Source organism: Arachis duranensis, chromosome 4 (genome assembly GCF_000817695.3).
Source record: "Arachis duranensis cultivar V14167 chromosome 4, aradu.V14167.gnm2.J7QH, whole genome shotgun sequence".
Lineage (NCBI taxonomy): Eukaryota > Viridiplantae > Streptophyta > Magnoliopsida > Fabales > Fabaceae > Arachis > Arachis duranensis.
Window position 1 is genome coordinate 533,224 of NC_029775.3, and position 22,580 is coordinate 555,803.

Here is a 22,580-nt window from a genome sequence, read left to right on the forward strand (position 1 = left end):
TTTAAAAGAATTTATGTAGCTGCAATTTAAAAAAAAATCAACAAAAGATTTTTTTGCTAAAATATAAAAAAGAAATCTAAGTAAAATAATTTAAAATATAAAAAATAACAATCTAAGTACAACAATCTAAAATTTAAAAAATAACAACCTAAATAAAATAATTTGAAATTTAAAAAATAACAATCTAAGTAAAACAACCCAAACAAATAAAATAATTTAAAATTTAAAAAATAACAACTTAAGTAAAACAACCCAAACTTAAAATTTGAAAATAACAACCTAGGCAAATAATAATTTATAATTTATAATTTATAAATACAATTCTAAAAATTTCTAGTGACGACACGTAAACAAATAAGCTCACAGACTCAATGTATGAGCGCCACGTCAGCATATAGACTCCCCATTTGTATTACTATAAAGATAAAGATAAAGATTTATAAAAAATATATTTTTACTAATTTATAAACACGAACTCAAAATTTCTTTATTAAAATATATTATATATTCTCATCTTGATAAACTTCGTATTTGTTAAAATATTTAATGTGGTATATTTAATAGTTCTAATTTTAAGACAGGTAATATTATAAAATATACATATACTAAAAAGTTTTGATCATTTACAAAAAATTATAAAAATATTCATTTAGTGCAAAATTATTAATGTTTTCTAAAAAATATTCTTTTTAACTATATTTACAATAATTTGAATCAAAATCCGATTTTAAAAATCTTTTTTAAAAGTATATATTAATTGTTTGGTACTTTTTGTTATATTTTTAACAAATTTAAAAGATATTTATTTGATAATTCGAAGTTTGGTACTTTGGTTTACTGAAGAAATAAAATAAAACAAAACATAGACGATTGAACCTTTTATAGGTGGCTAGTGGTTCAGGTACCTTTATAGATTGTAAGAGTTTTAAGTGTATCAGAAATATCAGTATTTCAGTTATTTCAACCGTTGATCTGAATTATAAAAAATATATATAATATATATTAATTAAAATTAATTATTAAAACAATTGAAAAATATGTGTTTGCGGTACACTTCAAATTTTTCCAATTTCATGTATATCATTGTCTAAGCCTAGTATCCTACGTCATGAAAAATTTATTTATTCAAGTGAACCGGTCTGGGTAATGCCATCCTGATGTGGCTCACACAAAGTTGACTTGTAAAGTTGTAGCAATAAGGACACAAACATTAATTTAATCTAATTTAAAATATCATTGGCAGTTAAAATCTTTTATTTAATTTTTCGGGGAAAAAAATTACCTTTTAGAATATTTAACAAAGTAATTCTTCAGAAAAAGGCAAATTAATCCTTAATATTTTTATAAAAATGACAAATTAATGTCTAATTTTTCAAACAATAATATAATTGATGTATTCAGGTATCTAAATTTTTAAAAGATAAAAGATTAATTTATCTTTTTATTTCGTTAAAAATTAATTTATCTAATAATTATATAAAATTTTATTTTTATTTTAAATTAAATTAATTATTATTTTTATATTTCAAAATTTCATTAATTAATGTATTATATTATTATATACTATATGTATTTATTAAAAAATAATATTAATAAATATCATATAATCCTAAAATATATAATTATATTGTAATTAATAATAACATTTGATATTTATTTTATACATGTTTAATAACATTTATATTAATAATTATGAATAATAAAAAATATACTTAATTTAAATATAAGTGAGTATAAAATTAAAATTATTGTACGTTTTTACTATATCACTAATAATTAACATATAAAGTAATAAGGAATAACATAGTTTAGTGGGAAAAGAAGTATGTAGTTACAAAGAGAACTTAGATTCAAATCTTTATCGACTGGACCGGATCGGTTGGGAGTTTAGTTCACCAATTTTTCGATCGAACCGACCGATTTGGTCTTATTTTTACAACTATGACTACTTGTTCAGAAGATGGAACATGAGTGACAGACTAACAGCTACCAATCCATTCATAACTCTGTCCATCAGAAAATATAGATTGAGTTGGAAGTGTTTTATTCGATTGTGTAAGATAGGAGAACCATTGATTAATTCAATGAGAAGGTTTTGTATCCAGATTAATTCAGAAAAAATTGCTGCTAAGACTCCAAACTCAGCTTCTATTGAGCATCGTCCAAATCATCTGTTTAGTCTGAGTTTGGAAAGAAAATTCAAGTTTGAGATGTGTTGTACTAACTAAATATCTCAGCACACTCTTAGCAACTAATAATCTTTGCATGAATTTGACATAAACTGACTCAGTTTATTAACTAAGAGGACAATGTCAGGTCTTGTGACCATAGCATATTATAAACCAGCCACTATGGAATTATACAACGTGAAGTTGTCAAATGAGTTGATTGGGATGTAAGTTGAAGTGCCCTCATAAGTAACTCATATTTAGTTTTATTTAGGGATATCAAGTTATCTGAGTGATGGAGAGCTTCAATTCCTTAAAAGAAATTCTAGTCTCCAAGCTCTTCAAGTAAGAAGGTCGATGTAACATTAAGAATAGATTTGATCTTTTCTTCATTGTTTCCAGTCACAAGCATATCATCAACATATATGAGTATATAAATGATAAAATTTGCATTTTATAGTGAATAAAGAAGGGTCAGATTTTGTGCTTTTATATTTCAATTTGTTTATTAGCTTTGAATTGGGTATTTCAATCTATTGTTGTTATTTCAATCTATTGTTGTTATTGTGCTTCGTGGTCACGGTGTGGTGCGGTGTTTCCAATTCGATGGCCAGTGATGGTTCTAATGTTTTTGTGGTTAGTGGCAATGTAGGGTGGTGATGGTGTTGTTGATGGAGGGGACAGCATTCAGCATAATACAATAGTTCCAAATGCAAGCTTTCACCTAATAGTTCCAGTATCAGCATTCAGCATCAAATGTCCAATGTGACAACTTTGACGTTGAAATGAGGCAAAAAAAAAACCTAGCATTCCCAATTGACACTTTAGCATCAAATCAATCATGGCTAGGGTGGCACTGAATGGAGAACATAAGGGACCTACTATAGACTTCAAAATATTAAACAAAGCAATCTCATTAGCAACCACTACTACGCTACACAATAATAATGCCAAAGCAATGTAGGCTATACATATAAATACTAGGGCTAACCATCCGGATCTTGACCAAGAAATGGGCTTAAAGCATCTTTGAAAAGAAACTGATCGCCATCATAATCGTCGCAATCGATGCCACTCCCAAACCAACCCAAGTCGAGTAAAGCATCGGGCCGTGTGAAGTCTATTTGATTCCAGTTTTCTTTCTTCCCAGACACGTAAGCTGGGTACTGTGTGCCTAGTTCTTGCTTAATATTATGATCTGCCAAAACAATAAAAAAGTTATCCATGAAATTAAAAAACCCATCATCAAATACAGTTAAATAGGTTGGAATACTAATAATAACAATAATATGTGCTAACCCTGAATAGTTTCAACTGATTGGGGTGCATCCACCAAGCACATGCTAATGGAAGTAGTATAATTGGTTGCAACTGAAGCAGCAGACTGACCTAAGGGGAAATGCGGCCCGCCTTGTTCATCGCATTCTGGCTTACACTTCATGGTTGAAATCTTAACTTCTTTGCGAACACAATCATTGGGTGTTGCTTGAAGTGAATTGTTATTGGCCACTTGTAACTGCTTGGGCTGGTAGATTATTGCTTCCAGCAAACCGCTCCTCTCTGGAGAAACAGGATCCGAAGGAGACGGCTTGGCCGGCGGAGACTGGATCATCGTGTCAACGGACTCAAGTGAGGGAAGTGGGGAAGCAGGTGTGCCCCAGATACCGTGTTGAGTTTCAAAATATTGGAGTGAAGGGAGCTCCAACTTCATGGCCCCGGGTAGGGGCACAGAAGAAGAAGAAGTATTGCCATTTAAGGGAGCATGGCTACCATATGTGTCATCACCATGAAACTGATCGCTGGTGTTTAGAATAGGATCACATGGAGAAGACAATTGAGTATGGTCGGAAATTTTATCACACGTGTAATCACCATACTGTTCAAATATTGGGACAGAATCACTGATACAACTGTCCAAATATCCATATTGCATGTCTGATTCTCGAAGGCGTTTCGAAGGAGGCATCACAGGAAACATGTGATTGTAACCATGGGACGAGTCCGAACTCATTTCAACCATGCTACTTTCAGGTATATCACAAATTGATGTTCCATAAGATAAACCTGGACAGAGTTTGACTAGTTTGAAATCTAACTCCGGTATATCCAGAGTATCTGTCTGTGAGAGATCATCATGCTGGTTGGCTTCATCTCTCAAGGTACCAACATTTACACTTTCTTGATTGCCATGCATCACCCGCAGGCATACATCAGGAGGGTAGATTGGTAGACCAGCTCGCTGCATTCTTTTAATTCTTGTGTTCCAATAGTTCTTTATCTCATTGTCTGTACGCCCAGGCAACTGAAACCAAATAATTAATTAACACAATAAATACCCACAATTGAAAAATGCAAAAACACAATTGGGTTAGCAATACACATCATACAACTACACAAGTGAAGAAATATTGACTAAGAAGGAATGCTACAGAAACCAATGTAGTCAGTACCACTTTCAGGTTCAGTTTTCAATTCTCTGCCTGGATGTCAAAAGCTATGGATCTTATGCTATAAAGGTAAAAAGTAAAGAGAGGTAATGTTTAAGGGATATCACAGACATCATATTCAATTCAGGTTAGATATCACAGATTAACCATTAGCTTGTTTATGCTTTATCCGGTTTTTACATATTTCACTTATGGTTCTTCTGTAACTTGTAAATAATTTGCTACGCAATACCCCTATTGAGTGATAACTCATAAGAATAAATTCAAGTGCTTAACTACTAACTTAAAAACATACTTGATTCATGGCTACTTCGTAAAGTTTCATTCTTAGAGTCCGTTTGGGAAGTAACAGAAACTTTTTTTTTTACTAAGTCACAATACGCGTGTTTGACACCATTTTAAAGAAAAGCTTTTAACTTCACAAAAAATTAATCTACATATGACTTTTTCTTCTCGATAAGTCATTCTATCACTTCTATAAAAAAAATTGACTTCAAAACAAAAAATATTCTTGGCTGAATGTTTTCTGTTTCCGTAGCAAGTTCTTGACCCCAACAAAGGAGGAGAGAGTTCTAATAGGAGTAAAAAAAATATAAAACAGCAATAAAATATACAATTACACACATTTCACATTTGTTTTTTATTTTCACCTACCATATCATACACAATAAAACAGCAAACACTAACTACACAATAATTTCTTTGGCATTGCCATCAAGATTATTGTGAATTAGAATTTTGCTACTATTCACCACATATAAGAACACCCTTATGGGTGAGGTGGAGTAGAAGACAGTTTCTAATGATATTAAGTAGGAAGAACGGAATGCTGAAAGAGCTAGAAAAATGGAACTAATAAAAGAACAAATAAAGAATCAATTGCCTAATCGATTGCAATCTTAGTTATTAGGTTATGTAAAATGTTAAAAAATACTTGTTATCATCGTTATTTTAATATCAATTTCTTGTGTAAAAAAATCATATTTTTTGAATTATTTATCCAAATACTACAACTTTAAAATAAGTACTTCTATAAAAGTACTTCTATAAAAGTACTTATTTAAGTTATTTATCCAAGCTGGGCTTTAGTGTATTTACCCTAAGAAACATTCAAAGAATCTCAAAATAACTATTATATTTTATTAATGTAACATTGGAATTTATCTTTAGCACTCTTGTTCTTTTCGTTCACAAAGCACAGGCAACAAATGCAAACAATATGTGCATAAACTTATTGCGTAACCAAGCTACACATGTGCATGATATAAAATAATAAAACACACAAAGGGATGTTACTACAAACCTCTGCAGCCATCCGTGCCCATTTGTTTCCCATCTTAGCATGAAGCTCAATGATCCGGCGCTCTTCTTCTTCGGTGAATGCGCCCTTTCTTAAATCTGGTCTCAAATGATTTGCCCACCGTAAACGACAACTTTTTCCGCATCTGGCAAGTCCTGAATGCCTTTGAACTGCATTCCAATTCCCTTCTCCATTCTTCTTGACATAATCTACTAAAATTGCATCCTCTGCTGAGGTCCAAGGACCTTTCTTTAAATGACCTTCTCCTCCAACGTTACTTTCACCACTATCCTCTTCAACCGATGAGGATGGGCGGCGAACTTTGGAGACTTTCCGACCATCACACTTATTCGTCATTGTACTCATGGAATATACCTACAAAAATATCTGACAAGTTAGAAACCAAAGAAAAATAATATTTATTTTTGTCAGAATAGCCAGCACAATAGGACTATAAAAAGTAAAAGATATCTACTTATTGCTTGAAGCAAACAAAAATGATGGAGTAAGATTAGGTTACCCTTTTACATCCTATAACCACCCCAAGAAGTGAAACAATTATTTTTCCAACAATTTTAGAAAATCCAAGTAAAATAGCATGGAGAATGTAAGATTTGAAGCAGAGAAATAACTGTCTATTGACAATTATATATCTCATTATGCATAAATATGTTGGCGTAGAAGCAAAGAAAGACAACCTTTATTTCAGGCAGAGAAGAAAAGCGATTGCTCTGTTGTCCTTAGCTGGAAAGAATGACTGAGAATTAAAGTCAACGAGGAATCATTAGCTTTATATATCGACTGCTTCAAAAGATAAGTAGGAAACTTTTAAAATAAAATAAATTAAGAGTTTTGAAATTAGATAGGTTATCTTTTAATTTTGAAATTTTTTATAAGATAAGTTATTTGAAATTTCGAAGATTTTGAAGATGGTTCATAATTACAACTTTATCTTTGATATCTTTAGTTATTTATTTTCAATAAAAAATGTGGTCTTCACAACAGTGGAATACAACAGGGCTTGATTGGTAAAGTTTTTCAAAAGCACAAATACCTCAATTTGTTTTTGGTAAATTAAAAAGCTCATGTTATTTGTGTTTACAGCTTTTAAAAGTTAAGTTTGCTTTTAAATGCACCTAAAGAAGAGTTTTTCAAAGTTTGCTTGTATTTATTAAAATTGAAAAGTCTAATATAACTTCTTACATTAATTAATATCCAAATTTAATTCTTATATTAATGTCTATTATAATATTTTTAAATTTTAAAAGCTACTTTACCAAATACAATTATTGTTGCTTGTGCTTATTAAAAACCATTTTTAATTTAATTTACCAAATATAGATATTATAATTTTTAAAAAAGTTATCTTTTAAAAAATAACTTTTGAAAAATAAAATTTTTACCAAACCAAACCTAAATATCATGCATCCATCTTTTTTTTATATAACATTATGACTTTCTCATCCTTCTAAAGTTGCATCTCATCTTTCTTTTTTTATTTACTGTTCACACTGGTCTTTGATTTCTCAAATAGTCACTATCCTAAATGAACTGGTATTTGATTACAATTCTCATAGGTACGACAATACAGGTGTACATAGACATAATTAAGCTTTTTTGCAAATCCAAATCCGATTTAAGGTAACCAAAAGTTGGGTTTAGATTATTAATCCAAATTGGTTTAAAGATAACCGGTTTGATAATAAGTAAAAAAATATTTAAAAATCAATTTTTTTTCACTTTTTAAAACAAGTTTTACCCTTTTTATCCATTCTAAAACTAGTGTTATCCACACTAAACTGATTTTATACTCAAAAAAAGCAAGTTTTCTTTACAAATTACAACTATAAAGCTAACTAACAAACTCAAAAAAACAGTACAACAATTTTGCCCAGGTACATGGCAAAAGCTGCAACAAAGTCCATTATTATTTATTTGTCACTTAGAATGAAAAAACAAACCAAACAGAAAAAGTTGAAACACTACAAAAGCCTAATAAGTTGGTGAATTTATATCTATTATAAGGTTATCGCCCCAATTAGATAAGTATGACAAAAGCTCTCAAATGTTGACATAAAATTGCACTAAATTGTATGCAAAATAACAAATTACTGCAGTTCTACAATAAAACTAGTGATGCAGAACTTGAACATCACTAGCTTTTCATGTCAGATGTCTATAAATTGCCTGAAGGACAATGAATCATTACCATTTTGCAGAAATCACAAATACAATGCTGTATGGAACTATGGATACTGTAGCAAGAAATGCATAGGTGCATAGGTTAACCGGATTCAGGAATATCAATGCAAAACAAAATGCTGTACAGCTATTAGATCCAAGAAAAATATAGAATAAGCAAGAAGCAGAACAAGTTAGATGCTACCTCAGATGAAGTTTGTTTATAATATTATATGACAAGAAAATCAATCACCACAGAACTTGAAAACTACACAAGTTTGGGTTTATTTATAGACATAAATCACCATTTTTGTCAAAATCAATTGCTTTACTACATTCTGCGTTGGCTTGGAGAGTTGGAGGTAACTGTAAGAACCCAATTCTAATATTCTGTTCTATAACATAGTTCTTTTGGTTTCTATTGCTGCTGCTATTTATAAAGAGAAATACTAGGGCCAATCAGAATTTATTGTTTTTGACCACGACTTTTAGCCATCAATTCAATTCCTTTAGCCCATACTTTTAAATATTGATGACTAATTAATGGCCAAAAACAATAATTTCCGATGGCCTACTAGTATTTCTCATCTATAAATTCTAATATTCTTAGGAGCCACCCCCTACTAACACTACCACTGTTAGAACCTGGTCCTTCTGAAAACATCCTAATAAATAATCTAAAAAAGATGACAAATTTATGTACTAATTTACAGTTCACATTTCCAGAAAAACAAATTCAGAAAGGAAAAAAAAAGCTAAAAACACATTAAAAAAAGGAACATACAATTACAAACCCTAAGAGTAGCAAGAAAAAAAGAACACCTAGCAAGAGTCATTGAAGAAACGAAGAAAGAGAAATTAAAGAGAGACGGAAAAATGGGAAGAAAGCTAACCTTGGCCAACAGAGGGGTGTAGAGAGTTACGGCGGTTGTTGACGTTATGACATCTAGGTCGGCGGCTGTAGGGTGATCTGGTTCACGGCGGGAGAGCGCAGAGCAGAGGTTTGGAGAGCCGTTTTAGACTCTGTTCAAAGCAAGGGTTTGTTTGTGACTTGCGGGGTTGCTTCATTAAAAGCGGATAAACGGGGAAACAAAATAATAATTAATAAGCTCAAACGACGTCGTTTTAAAGAAAGCTTCAAAAAAACAAAGCTCTTTTTTAAAACGGCACTGAAGATATCCAAGACGGCATCAGAGGGAGTGAGAGATGAAGATCGCTGCTACAGCTGGCACAGTCAAGGATTGTACCTGAGATTCATGAAACAAGATCATTCAATCCAAATTGATGTTGGAGTTACTTTCGAGGTAAATCTTATGTGCGACTTTTGAGGTAGTTATATAAAGTTATAAACCATACTTCTTTGTTATTTGAAGTTTCCATGTTGTTGGAAGCAAGCAAATACTAATGCAGGATTTTCCAGTTTTTAAGAAAAGTTTGCTAAAATAAATACTGGAATTTAATTATTAAGTTAACTACTTTTATGTTTTTTTGTCATGACACTAGCTTGGCTGGGGTGTTATCTCCAGCATTGTCTGGTTTGAAGAGGTTGAGGACATTGACATTGTTTGGGAACCGTTTCAAGGGTAACATCCCAGATGATTATGCTGATCTTCACACATTGTGGAAGATCAATTTCAGCTCTAATGCGTTATATTGGTGATTTGCCTAACATTCGGTTTCTAGATTTGTCCAAGAATGGCTTCAATGGGGAGATACCTTCAGCCTTGTTCGTAACCATTTACAAAAATAAAGATGGTTGGTGTTATCTTTAGGAACAATGCATGATTTCTTATGATGTGAAGGAGAGGAAAAAAATTAGGGTTGTCAAACGGGCTAATCCGGCCCATTTAGGTTCGGCCTGTTAAGTCTATAGGTTAAATGGGTTGGCCCGTTTAAGCTCGCTTTATTTGCGATCCAGAATTTTTTAGTTCGGATTGTTTATGATCAATCTGATGGGTTAACCAGGTCAGTCTGTTTATCATTTAATTTTATTTTTTGAAAAATATTTTGACAGAAAATACCACCCTAACTTTTCCAATTTGCAAAAAGGGGACCAGTTATGCATGGTGTTCAACATTTTAATTTTGAATTTGGATGTTTTTGTTTTTATTTTTTTAGTGTGCCATGAAAGTACAAAATAACTATGCTAAGAAAATGTCAGCAATCTTTCTTTTTGTTTACTATTTTTCTTGGTTATGTGTAACTTCATCCGCTTCTAAAATTTATTAGTAAAAAGTGTTACCAAAATTTTTGCCCTTGAAGATTAATATGTTTATTAAGTCAGAGAAACTACTACAATTATGAAAAATCTAATAATCTTACATTATTTAACAAATGCATTTATCATTAAGAAAACAAATACAACTATAAATTAGTTATACATAATGATATAGGATGCACCAAATGTTATTGGTACAATACACAGTAAACTTTTCATTCTTTCTTAACCAATGGGAGTCCAGAACCATCACAAGTAAAGGACCTTTGCTTTGGTTTCGATTCAGAATTTTATTATCATTTTCAGATCCAAGACAATTGCTAGAAAGAAACATGAGTTGTATGTAATTGTTGATATTCATTTCATTGATATTTTCTAAATTAGTATTTATTACTATATAACTCCTTGCTGATAAATCATTGGAAACTGCAAACAGACGAACTTTCAGTAGAGTTGAGATGAATCTAGATAGCCACAAGAAGGCTAGATCTTTTGTAAATGATAAGGCTAGAGAGAAAAATGTAAGCACTTTCATAAATTCTTTTTCTAGTTGTTAACAATGATTGGAGTTATTCTAATGATAATGTCTTTCTCAATTTTCAACATAGGAACAATTAGCTTTGCTCCAAGCTGACAAGGTGCTTCTAATGATGATGCCATTGTCAATTTATTTGGATTAGGTTGGTTTTTTCTCTTCTCTGCATTCTTGAAGTTACCTATGAGTTTTTTTAGTTATTCAGTTGTCTTATAATTTGATTACAATTAACGAGGCGATGCTGTTTGGGAAGTGCGACGAGGATGAAGGAATGGGGAAGCAGCAAAAGGCCGAAAGCCATTACAGAGGGTTAGGATACATCTTCTGGAAATGCTTTGGAAAAAAAAGTCATGTTTCAATTTTTAATACTTTAAAAAATTGCATAATTACCTATTTTAAAAACTAATTTAATTATAAAATAGTCTAATCATGGCTTAATAACTAATTAAAAAGTGACACATGACATAGGGTAAGTTACATGTTACTTTATAAAAGGTACGGTAAAATTCACCTTTTTATTATAGTATAAATTTCACCAAATATTAAAAACTAGATATAAACAAATTTTAACTGAATTAGTAGACATTGTTATGTATTATGTTCTGAATTCATCTCTTTCGTATACAATATTTTAAAGTTTTTTTTGCCACTTCAAAAAGTAAGTGTTTATAAAACGAGAACTAATTATTATCTTCGGTTGTTCTCAAGAAACATTTCAGAGTCTAATTCAATAATCCATTCTCAAGCATTCTCTAATCATTTCAGTAAAGACTTTAAACATGTCTTTATTACGTGACGTGGGAAGACAGTGCATTCCAATGGTTTTGTTAAAATTATCGAAATAATTGGAAATATCCCTGCTATATGGTTTTGTTTGAGTTAGTTAGAGCGTTTGAATTGAAAAAAAAAAAAAAACCCCGTTGTTTGGGATGTGGTTCCAATATCATGAGCATTCAGCAGCAAATGTAACATGTGACAACTTTGATATTGAAAGAAACAAAAATATCTAACATTCCTTAAAAGCTCTTTATCCTCAAATAAATGATTGCTAGGGTGCCACTGAATAAAGAGAATTAACATAGTCTTCAAACTATTAACAAAGCAATCTTGTACGATTTATCTCTATATATATATGCTAGTGCTAACCAAAAAATGTGTTCAAGGCATCTTTTCTAAAAGACTCGCCGTCGCAATTGACGACGCTATTCTCAAACCAAGCCAAGTCAAGTAAAGCATCGGGCCTTGTCACGTGTATTTGATTCATGTTTTTTTCATCCTTCCCAGAACAGTAAGTTGGGAACTCTGTGCCTAGTTCGTGCTTAATATTATGATCTGCCAAAACAAGAACATAATTTATTCATTAAATAAGTGCATATACAGATAGTCCATATTGACAAGCACAATTAAAACGGTTTGACTAATAAATAATGATATATGCTAAGGTAAAGTATGCTTTTTGTTCTCAGCGTTTTCGACTTTTTTAAAAATATTCTTAATGTTTAGTTTTTGTTTTCGATAAGTGTCAAAATTACCAACGAACTTTAATTTCATGTAAAACTTTAGGAACAAAATTAAAAATTTTTAAGAATAGTTTTGACACAAATTAAAAATATTTGGGACAAAATTGCATGAAATTAAACGTTAAAGATATTTTTAAAAAGGTAAAAATTCAGATGCGACTCTCTGTCGTTAGATAACAATTTAGTCAAATTTGTCAAATCATGTAAAAAATAACTGCACCTGAATTTTCACCTCTTGAAAAATATCACAAACTTTAAAGACAAAATAATTGCACCTGAGTTTTCGACTGATTGAGGTCCGTCGGGTGAGCACATGGTTAGAACGGAAGCAGAAGATTGAGCCAAGGGGGAATACGGCTCCCCGGATTCATCCCATTCCGGCTTACACTTGACTGCTTCATCTGGTGTTTCTTGCACTTGAAAATGCTTCATTGGTTGATACATTATTGGTTCCAACAAACCGCTGCTCAAGGTGTCAACAGACTCAAGTGAAGGAAGTGGGGAAGCAGGTGTGTCCCAAATGCCTTGTTGAGTCTCTAAGTATTGGAGTGAAGGGAGCTCCAACTTCATGCCTCCGGATAGAGGCATTGAAGATGAAGAAGAACAACAAGTATTGCCATGAAACTGGTTGGTAATTTCATCAGACATGTAATCTTCTTCATATACCGGACCATACTGCATTATTTCTGCTGATTCCCGAAGGCGCTTCGCAGGATGCATGATAGGAAACATGTTGTAACCATGGGATGAATCTGAACTCTGTTCAAACATGCTGTTTTCAGGTATGTCAAAAATCGATGGATCCAGGGGGATCTTAACGTGTTTGAAATCCAACTCTGGTATATTCAACGTGTCTGTTTGTGAAAGATCGTCATGCTGGTTGACTCCGTCGGTCAACCTGCCAACATTTTGACTTTCTTGATTTCCATGCATCACCCGGAAGCATATGTCAGGAGGGTAGATTGGTAAACCAGACCGCTGCATTCTTTTAATTCTTGTGTTCCAATAGTTCTTTATCTCATTGTCCGTACGCCCAGGCAGCTGAAACAAATATTTTTGTTAATTAAATAATAAAAAAGAAAAGCTAAAAAGAAAACAAGAAAGCTAGGATTAAAGGCACTAAAATTAAAATAGTAAATTATTATCATAAAGCTAGAAAATATATTCAAACCTTAGGTTTCTTGTTCTCTTCTCTATGTAAATTTAGTATTGGTTCATGAGAATTCAGCTTAAAAATCTACTTTACACACAACATTTTTATTAAAATGAAACAAAAACTAAATGCAACATTAGTTGCATGATATGAATGTTAAGATCAAACACAACATATGGATTTACAACTCGCTTTGTATTATTTTGATGTCAGATATTTAGATTAACATATATTTCGCCAATAACAATTGAATAACAAATTCAATATAAAAAAAGTTTCAAACACTAACCTCCTCCTTAGAAAGTTCCAAAGAAAGGAAATATAAGGAAAGATGGCAAAATTGTGTTGTTAAAAGTATGCTTAAAATGACCCCTACAATTTCGTTGACCTCAATTAGAACCCTCAAATTTGTAATTGTGGTTCCAACTTGCCCCTACTATCATCTCCGTCACCAAAATGCTAATTTGATGCAATTGCATGACACGTGGACACTACTTAAATGACGGCGCATTGGTTTCGCGCCAAAACCATTTGAAAACCACGTCGTTTCGGTTAAAACTCTCCAAAGAATTTGCACGCGAACCCATCGTTTAAGTAGTGTCCACCATGTCATGCAATTGCGTCTTAGTCATGCAATTGCGCTAGATCAGCATTCCGGTGACGAGATGATTGGGCAAGTTGGAGCCACAGTTGTAAATTTAGAAGTTCTAATTGGGGCCAACGAAATTGTGGGGAATCATTCTCAGCATCAAGTCAAATTTCAGGGGCCAAATTGAGATTTAACTCGAATCTAGTGACGATTTCTGAATCAGATTTATTAATATTCAATCTTTAAGAGAATGCATAAAAAAGAGCAATAGATCATGATTTTCTTATTCACACATTTCATGTTGAGTTTATAGAACAAAACTTGGGATATATAATATATTTCATTTCATCAACAATCTCATTTCATCAGCAAGTATTTTTTTAGACTACAAACCTCTGCAGCCATCCGTGCCCATTTGTTTCCCATCTTAGCATGAAGCTCAATGATCCTGCGCTCTTCTTCTTCAGTGAATGCTCCCTTTTTCAAATCTGGTCTCAAATGATTTGCCCATCGTAATCGACAGCTTTTACCGCATCGGGCAAGTCCCGAATTCCTTTGAACAGCATTCCAATTCCCCTCTCCATGCTTGGTAACGTAGTCTACTAGAATTGCATCCTCTATTGATGTCCAAGGGCCTTTTTTTAAATGACCTTCTCCTCCCGTCTTAGCCTCCTCATCTGATGATGACGATTGGCGACTTTTGGACACTTTCCGACCATCACCCATGTTCGTCATGCTACTCATGACTCTCAATGTGCCTACAAAAAGTACAAGTGTTTTACTTAGTAAAGAATTAGAGAATCTGAAATTTTGATCTTAAAAAAGATGTGATTTTTTGTTGTTTATTTTATAGGTGAAATTTAGAAAAAATATGAAAAAAATCATTCAAAGGTGAGAAATCACACATTATATTCTAAAATAAAAACACAAAATTTAAAAGATTCAAATTCGATAAATTGCCAACTCAAAATCAAATTTCTGAGATTCACTAATTTCATAATTTCGACTAAACAAAAAAAATGAGCAAGATGATCATGAAAACATGATGATACAATTATTCCTTTCACAATTTTGTAAAATCCATCATTAATTAATGATCTGGAGCATCTAAGATCTAATAAAGAGCCTGTTACTTCAATAAATTAAAAAAAAATTTGAATTTTAAGGATTAAATAATGAAAATTGTTTCAACATGAGGATTCACCTGAATTGAACTCCAAACAATTGACATTCACTCATCAACAAAAGAACCGCAATATCTATAACCAGCACAAATTAACATTCACTCATTACTTAGCTACTATAAGATTTTAAGGTAAGAATAACCAATAAACCATTACGAAAAAGGACTCGATTTTAATCCGAGAGCCAAAGGATAATTAAGAAGATCTGGAATCACAATGCTGAAAAAGGAGAAAAAAAAAAGAAACCTAGAAGAAAATTGATACGAGGAATGACCTTGAAATTGCCGGTGTTTTTCTTTTTCTTTATTTTTTTTAATTTTTAATCATTGAATAAAGAAAGAGAGAGTCAAAGTGTAGATCCACACATAGAGATAGAAGATACAGTATGAGCTTACACATAGAAGAAAAGTAACAAGAGAGAAAGAAATAATTTATTTATGGAAGTACTTTGTTTGAGCTTTTTTTTTGCAGTACAAAATGTTTGAGCTTATTATGATTATTATTATTAGGTTTTAAATTTCAATTTTTTGTTTCATAAGTTTTGAATTTTAAATTTTGTTAATTTATTTTTTTTTAAATGTAAAAATTTAATTTGAGTTTGGATGGTGCCTTAGAAGTAGGAGGAGAATATTTGATGGCAAACGAAGAGGAAAATCAGGAGAGAAAGTAGATTGGGAGAGAAGACCCAGTATACTGAATATAATTAAAAGTTATTTTATTTCAATTAATTTAGATATAGTATTACTTTTAAAATTTCATTATATAATGTAACAAATATTTATGAGATTTTTTTTCAGTGCTCTTTCTAAGTATTCTCAATAATAAATAATAAATTATTATGTATATTATTATTAATTATGTTTATTGAAAATTATTTTTAGTTTAATTTATCAAAAATAAATGCTAAAAGTTTATTTAAAAATTATCTTTTAAAACTAATTTAATAAATTATTTTCAAAATAAAAACTTTATTAAACTAGTCTATACATTGCTTGGACTTATATACCTGCATTGCAACTAAATCGAAGCCATTGAATTCGATTTAGCATAAAACCACGTTACAAGTAAATGAAAACCATCAAATCAAAACCATTAACTTCGATTTATTATGGGCGCAATCAGCTAGTATCAAATCGTGTCCATTTCGTTAAATTCGATTTAGTGCGTAACGGCCTAAATCGAATTTATTCAATTTGATTTACATAAAAATGCGACTTGAGACATTGACATAACTTTTTACATTTTAGGGGATACACGTGATTTTCTTTAAATTTTGGTTTATATAAGTAACTTTGCCCTTCAAATTATTTATATGTAATTAAAAAAAAATTAGAAATATACAGCGATATACATGCATATATTAAATTTTTAATAAATTTATTAGTTCATAAAAAATATATTAATCTAAAATAATAAAAAAAATATTTGTAATTATTCTCTCTTTATTTTTAACAGGATTAAATGTTGTTTTCTTATATATATTCTTAAATAATTATCTAATCTTAACTATTCATTCTCTCTTACTGTGAAGTTCATTTGTTATAGAATTCATAATATAAATAAAATTTTAATCAAAATAATTAGTATAAAAAAAGATCATTTTAATAAAAATATTAATATATATGTAGTATGTTTTTAGTCTTAACTAACATTTAAGAAATATAACTAACAATTAAAGTTATATTTAATTAGATAATTAAACTTTGATTTGATTACTAACTAATTACCTTATGTTTGGTTGAAAGGAAAGAAATAGAGAGGAAAGAAATTGAGTGGATTTTTATTTTCTTTAGATGTGTTTGGTTGAAAGGAAAATAAGAAGGAAAGAAATGTTATAAAAAGACAATTTTACCCCTATATTATAATATATATTAAAAAAAGTAAAGGGGTAGTATTGGAAGTATTGAGAGAAACATTAGTTTTCTCTCCATTTTCTTTCCAATGTTGGAGAGCACCAATTTTTTTTTCCATCCATTTTCTTTCCCCTCAATTTTCTTCTTCAACCAAACAATGAAAAATAATCATTTTCTTTCCCATTTTCTTTCCTCCCTTTTCTTTCCTTCCATTTTCCACTCAAACAAACATAGCGCTAGTGCTGTGAAGTTAATTATTACTATTTATTGCTTTTTATTGAGTTAATTATTACTATTTATTATCAGAATGTTGACGAAAGTGATATAGATAGAACCATTAAATGTGTGTGATGTCTAAAATTAGAAACTGTCCAATCCATCCGACCCAAAGAAAAAAAAGGTAAATCATATTATGTTATATGAAATATTTCAAATGCTTCGGAGAGTACTGGTGCACCAATTGTTTTAATTGTTGATTTCAATTAATATATATTATATATATTTTTTATAATTCAGATCAACGGTTAAAAAAACTGGTGCACTGATACTCCCGATGCACTTGAAATGCTTCCTATGTTATAACATGTTCAGTGTTTGTGTACATTAAATGAGCGATATAAACAAATTGACCAGTACCATACTACCATGTTATAGGGCATCATTAATTCAATAGTTAGTTACACTGTTAGTGATGTTAGATAGTTAGCTGTTGTTATGTTAGAAGAGTTCTGTTATTGTGCTTGGAGCTCTTATCTTCTTGTATTAATGATTTCAGTGTCCTCAAATCAAATTTAATAATAGGCCAAACTTTCTGGACAATAGCACATAGATGAAGAAAAAGAGTATTCACAGAACTTATACATAGAGCTATTCCATTACCTTATGAAAAGAAAAAAAATAAAATAAAATATGCTATGTTTTGACTTTTCAGCTTCTGTATACTTCACAGTTCACATAACCCATCTCAAAAAACTTACAATCTAACTGTATTCTATTGTTCTTCCTACTCTCAGAACTCAAGCCTCAAACTGAAACACATATAGGGATGCTGAAGCATTCATGGAGACAAAAAGAGAAAACAAAACAAGACAAGACAAGACACTGATCCGAAGTATTGTATTTCGGTTTATCACCTGTGCGAATAACCAGAGTGGTTGGCTGAATTACTCTCTGTACCTAATCGTGGCGTCCTCGGCATTGAATTCGACGAATTGAGTCCTTCTAGTGTTGCAAGAGCATCTACCATGGGTGGTCTAAGTTTTGGATCAGTGTTTAGGCATTGCAAGGCGAGTGAGGCCATAGCTTGTGCTCCTTTCTTGGAATATTGACCACCCAACCGAGTATCCATGATTCTCAGTACTCTTCTGTTATCACTCAGGAAGGGCCTTGCCCAATCCACAAGAGTTTCTTCTGAAAATCCAGGCCTATCATCTTCTAGTGCACGCCTCCCTGTTAATAACTCTAACAAGACAACGCCAAAGCTGTACACATCGCTTCTTGGGGTCAAATGACCTGTTTAATGAAAAGCTGACTTAGAACGAGGCGAAGGATCGATGAAGTTATATGAGAACTCAGAAACATGATATGGCTTCCAATTAAAGGAAAAAAGTAACACAAGAACTATTGCCTGCTTTGATTGGATACTCTGAAAATTTAGTGATTAGTGATCATTGAATATGTAAGTGGTTGAGCAGGAGTCTCTGGCATTTTATGGCCAAATTGGTGTACTTATGATAATTTTGATAAGTTGCATAGCAGAATTATGGAATACTAAATCAATGATGTCTTATAGTTCTGTTTCTTGAAGTTCACATATCATGTTCAAACAAAAAGTTAAAGTAAAATAAGTCAGTCAAAAATCAAAACAAAATAACAAAGCTACACCAGAAACAATTTTAATCAAGTCCACAATGAGGAAAGCATTGCAACTTGGGTATTCAAAAGTCAAAAACTACATTAAAAAATGTGTTTTCTTTTTCTCAATTGCAGTTAAAAATGAAGTAAGAATATGAAAAGAGGTTTGACATCTCATGTGTTGTCAAACTCAATAAATATGATAGCTCATTATGGATGACAAAATAATACCTAATGCTAGGGAGACAATAACTCAGTTATCTTATTTAACTTAACATCCATAATATCATACATGTAACATCCATCATATACACTTCTTACATCTAATATTATCCAATTATTCCAGCGGTAATTAAAAAATGCAAAATAGGGTAGCTTTGGGTTCATTTGCTATTGTCTCCCAAACATTTTTTAATGCTTTTTTACACTAACAATAGATTTCAGCTAATCAACAACAATATTCTGTTAGAAACTATACCTGTAGCAACATATTCAGGTGCAGCATAACCTTGAGTTCCAATAACTCTGGTTGAAACATGAGTATTATCTCCAGTAGGACCATCTCTTGCCAAGCCAAAATCCGAAAGTTTTGCATTAAAATCCTACAGAAATACCAGGCTACCCTTTTAGAATGGAAACATAAAAGTAAATCAGAATATGTAGCCTTTACTCTTTATATATCAAGTGAACCAACTATTAATGTTCCTTACTGAATCAAGTAGGATATTGGAAGCCTTTAAATCACGAAATATGACATTCGCATCCAAGGAATGTAAAAATGATAGTCCTCTTGCAACACCAACTGCAATATTGATCCGCGTGGCCCAGGGTATAGGTTGAACACCTTCTGCAGATATAAAAGACAGAATTAAGTTACTATGATATATGAAAAAACAGAAATTTTATGGCTTAGTTTGAAGTAATCATGCTACAAACATGATGAAGCAGATTATAGCATTTATTGCTTCATTAGAAATAAGGACATTGTTATGCTTTATTCAGACAAGCAAAGACAACTGAGAGATGGAATTAGAAAATATAGTGGAAACAAAGGAGATAAAAATATGGAAAATTTTCTTTGTCATCCAAGGGATCGATAAATCACCGTTTGAACATGATTTCATAAAGACAATAACTAATTCCGAAAACAATATTTTTCTGGCCTGTTTTTCAGAAACATGCGTGAAATCCAAGTTTCCACCAAAGTTTAAGATCATTCTTTTGAAGATTTGTCCTGGTATCTACTGCCTAAAAATGATCCTTTTGGTAACAGAACATGCCTGATATATTGATCAAGTGACAGTTGATTATTATGCTATGTCTTTTATATTCAACAACTATATACAAGCTTTAATGTTCTTCTTCCATTAGTCATGTGATAAGAAACTATGAACGAATATGAAATACAAAAGAAAAGAGTGAGCGGAAACACCAGGTTCCATCAAACTCATTTCTTCTTTTACTCCCCCCCCCCCAAAAAAAAAAAAAAACACACAAAACAAAGGATTGAGCCATCCTCCATCACTGTATAGATCAAACAACACAGTTGTTTACAAATCATTTGATATAAATCATTCACATTTCACATTGGCATATTCTCTGCATATAAGCAGAAAGTCAGAAAGGCCAAATAACAGGATGAAATGGCACTTACTTTTGAATAAATGATTCTCCAAGCTTCCTTTCTGCATAAACTCATAAACAAGAAGTCTGTTTTTACCCTCCAAGCAATAACCAATAAGTTTCACCAGATTTTCATGGTGAAGCTGCCCGAGATAACTGACTTCTGCCTGTCAACAAAAGGATGCAAATCAATGAAATCGAATCCAAAGCAAGATCAATGAGTTAAAAGGAAAATATAAGCTATAATTTAAGGTCCTTATTGTACATACAAGCCATTCCTTGTGACCTTGAAAGCTTTCTGGCTTAAGACTCTTAATGGCCACTACAATCCCACTCCCCGGTTTCGTTGGAGCATAGTTGTTCCCATCAATCCATCCCTTGAACACACGCCCGAACCCTCCCTCTCCAATTAAATTTTCTCGCCGGAAGTTCTTAGTGGCCACCTTTAGATCATTGAAGCTGAAGGACTTAAGGTTAGTGGAGATCAATTTTCCAGCATTTGATTCGGATATTTTCGAATCGCCTTTTGGCATGTTAGAGTTTGGACTCCTATTCATCTTACTTACAGGCTTCTTACTTCCTGTTACAAAATCAGACACAAATTTAGAAACAAAGATCAACATCTACCTTCTTCAAGTCAATTTCAACAAAGAGAAATGCCAGAAGACCATCAAAATCTATTATTTTTATCCATCACTTAGCCATCAACTCAATTCCTCTAGTCTAATTATCCAACAACATACTTTATCCCGTACTTTTAAATATTGATAGCAAAAAAAAAATAAATTCTGATGGCCTCTAACATTCCTCTTCTATAAAATGCAACAAAACATGAATCAAAGTCTAGTATCTAACATTCTAACTTAAATCTAAAATCTGTAACCAAGAGGTTTTGGGGCTGGAACAGTTGTGTAGTTTCTAGGTGACCTTGATTTGATTAGAGTGTTTTCTGAATGTTGAATAGATAGAGAGAAGAGTAAAAAGCAGTTATTGTTGGAGATTCTTTGCAACCTGAATTGAAAAGCAGCCTCAGAACCTTCAATTTGGCCATTGTTGTGAGGAAAGAAGTGCACTCAGCTTATAAGCAATAACTCAGAAGCAAAGAAGAAAGAAATTACCGGAAAAGTTAGAAGAAGAGACATGAGCAACGGGTTTGGCACTTGCACATGTGTTTCCCATAACAGTCTTTGGTGTTATTACACGGAAGAAATCATGAAGCGCTATATGTTATGGTGTTTGTGTGAGCCAAGCAAGAAGAAAATGTTCACGGCATAGCAGTATAGCACCTATATATTATAATAATAATACCTTAGCTGAGGTCTTAGAACGGAGGAGCCAGCGTGGTCAATTTGAGTTTAAAAATTGATTCATATATGGTGGAGTGTATTTATGATTTACCTGAAGTTGTTAGTCGAAAAACGTTACATAATTTGTTAATGAGTTATAATTTAAATGATATAATTTTTTTTATATTTACTTACTATAAAGGTGATGGATTCGATTTTCAGTCCTAATTTTGAAAAAAAAATAAAAAGCATTAAATAATTTTATATTAGTATTTTAAAAAAGTACAGATAAATAATAAAAATATTAAATAATGTGAATAATAGATATATCAAATATTCAATTTAATAGGTATGTAAATGATTATGTTTATTATTTTTAGTTGGATGGTTATTTTTTTTTATTTGATTTACTTATGCATATTTAACAGTGACTCGATGTTCAATTTACTAGGAGTACAGATGGTTATCCTAATGTTAAGATTTAAGAGGTAATTTGGAGGTGGAATATTTTTTACTTTATTAGATCAATTTTAAAATTTATTATTTACATTGTTTACAAAAATTATTATCTACCAAATAAAATCTTAGTAATTTTATATGAATATAATTGCATATGATTTCCATCTATATGTACACTCATATAAAGTCATAATCAATCATGCACTAAAT

General features: G+C 31.5%; 3 protein-coding genes across 7 annotated transcripts; all 3 read right to left on the reverse strand.

The window, feature by feature from the left end:
* Window positions 1-2,647: 2,647 nt before the first annotated feature.
* On the reverse strand, window positions 2,648-9,160 carry LOC107482480 (transcription factor MYB33). Of its 3 annotated transcripts, none has more exons than XM_052259941.1 (5): window positions 8,990-9,160; window positions 6,614-6,672; window positions 5,919-6,290; window positions 3,558-4,470; window positions 2,648-3,366 (listed from the first exon to the last, which is right to left on the reverse strand). In XM_052259941.1, exons 3-5 carry the CDS (start codon window positions 6,279-6,281, stop codon window positions 3,155-3,157), a joined length of 1,488 nt encoding a protein of 495 aa, XP_052115901.1. In that variant the 5' UTR covers window positions 6,282-6,290; window positions 6,614-6,672; window positions 8,990-9,160; the 3' UTR covers window positions 2,648-3,154. The 3 variants fall into 3 exon arrangements, with proteins under 3 accessions (XP_052115901.1, XP_015958481.1, XP_015958482.1); XM_016102995.3 differs by having other exon boundaries at window positions 3,468-4,470; window positions 8,990-9,157; XM_016102996.3 differs by lacking the exon at window positions 6,614-6,672 and having other exon boundaries at window positions 3,468-4,470; window positions 8,990-9,157.
* A 2,812-nt stretch (window positions 9,161-11,972) lies between these two features.
* On the reverse strand, window positions 11,973-15,689 carry LOC107482354 (transcription factor GAMYB-like). The gene is made up of 4 exons (XM_016102802.3): window positions 15,570-15,689; window positions 14,505-14,869; window positions 12,645-13,410; window positions 11,973-12,181 (listed from the first exon to the last, which is right to left on the reverse strand). The coding sequence occupies exons 2-4, from the start codon at window positions 14,853-14,855 to the stop codon at window positions 11,991-11,993; spliced, it is 1,308 nt and encodes a 435-aa protein (XP_015958288.1). The 5' UTR covers window positions 14,856-14,869; window positions 15,570-15,689; the 3' UTR covers window positions 11,973-11,990.
* Window positions 15,690-17,978: 2,289 nt separating this feature from the next.
* Window positions 17,979-21,912, reverse strand: LOC107482479 (probable serine/threonine-protein kinase PBL2). 3 transcript variants are annotated; one of them, XM_052261153.1, is made up of 7 exons: window positions 21,744-21,866; window positions 21,481-21,636; window positions 20,895-21,205; window positions 20,657-20,792; window positions 19,713-19,849; window positions 19,481-19,604; window positions 17,979-18,660 (listed from the first exon to the last, which is right to left on the reverse strand). In XM_052261153.1, exons 3-7 carry the CDS (start codon window positions 21,180-21,182, stop codon window positions 18,278-18,280), a joined length of 1,068 nt encoding a protein of 355 aa, XP_052117113.1. In that variant the 5' UTR covers window positions 21,183-21,205; window positions 21,481-21,636; window positions 21,744-21,866; the 3' UTR covers window positions 17,979-18,277. The 3 variants fall into 3 exon arrangements, with proteins under 3 accessions (XP_052117113.1, XP_015958476.1, XP_052117112.1); XM_016102990.3 differs by lacking the exon at window positions 21,481-21,636 and having other exon boundaries at window positions 21,744-21,912; XM_052261152.1 differs by lacking the exon at window positions 21,481-21,636 and having other exon boundaries at window positions 21,637-21,783.
* Between the last annotated feature and the right edge of the window lie 668 nt (window positions 21,913-22,580).

Coding starts and splice junctions, on each gene's coding strand:
- LOC107482354 (XM_016102802.3), bottom strand. CDS start 14,855: ATGAGTAGCATGACGAACATGGGTGATGGTCGGAAAGTGTCCAAAAGT. Junction 13,411..14,504: donor GGGCACGGATGGCTGCAGAG/GTTTGTAGTCTA, acceptor TATTTGTTTCAG/CTGCCTGGGCGTACGGACAA. Junction 12,182..12,644: donor TCAATCAGTCGAAAACTCAG/GTGCAATTATTT, acceptor TTGTTTTGGCAG/ATCATAATATTAAGCACGAA.
- LOC107482479 (XM_016102990.3), bottom strand. CDS start 21,804: ATGGGAAACACATGTGCAAGTGCCAAACCCGTTGCTCATGTCTCTTCT. Junction 19,605..19,712: donor CCAATATCCTACTTGATTCA/GTAAGGAACATT, acceptor GTATTTCTGTAG/GATTTTAATGCAAAACTTTC. Junction 18,661..19,480: donor ACCTGAATATGTTGCTACAG/GTATAGTTTCTA, acceptor TTCATTAAACAG/GTCATTTGACCCCAAGAAGC.
- LOC107482480 (XM_016102996.3), bottom strand. CDS start 6,281: ATGAGTACAATGACGAATAAGTGTGATGGTCGGAAAGTCTCCAAAGTT. Junction 4,471..5,918: donor GGGCACGGATGGCTGCAGAG/GTTTGTAGTAAC, acceptor ATTTGGTTTCAG/TTGCCTGGGCGTACAGACAA. Junction 3,367..3,467: donor ATCAGTTGAAACTATTCAGG/GTTAGCACATAT, acceptor TTGTTTTGGCAG/ATCATAATATTAAGCAAGAA.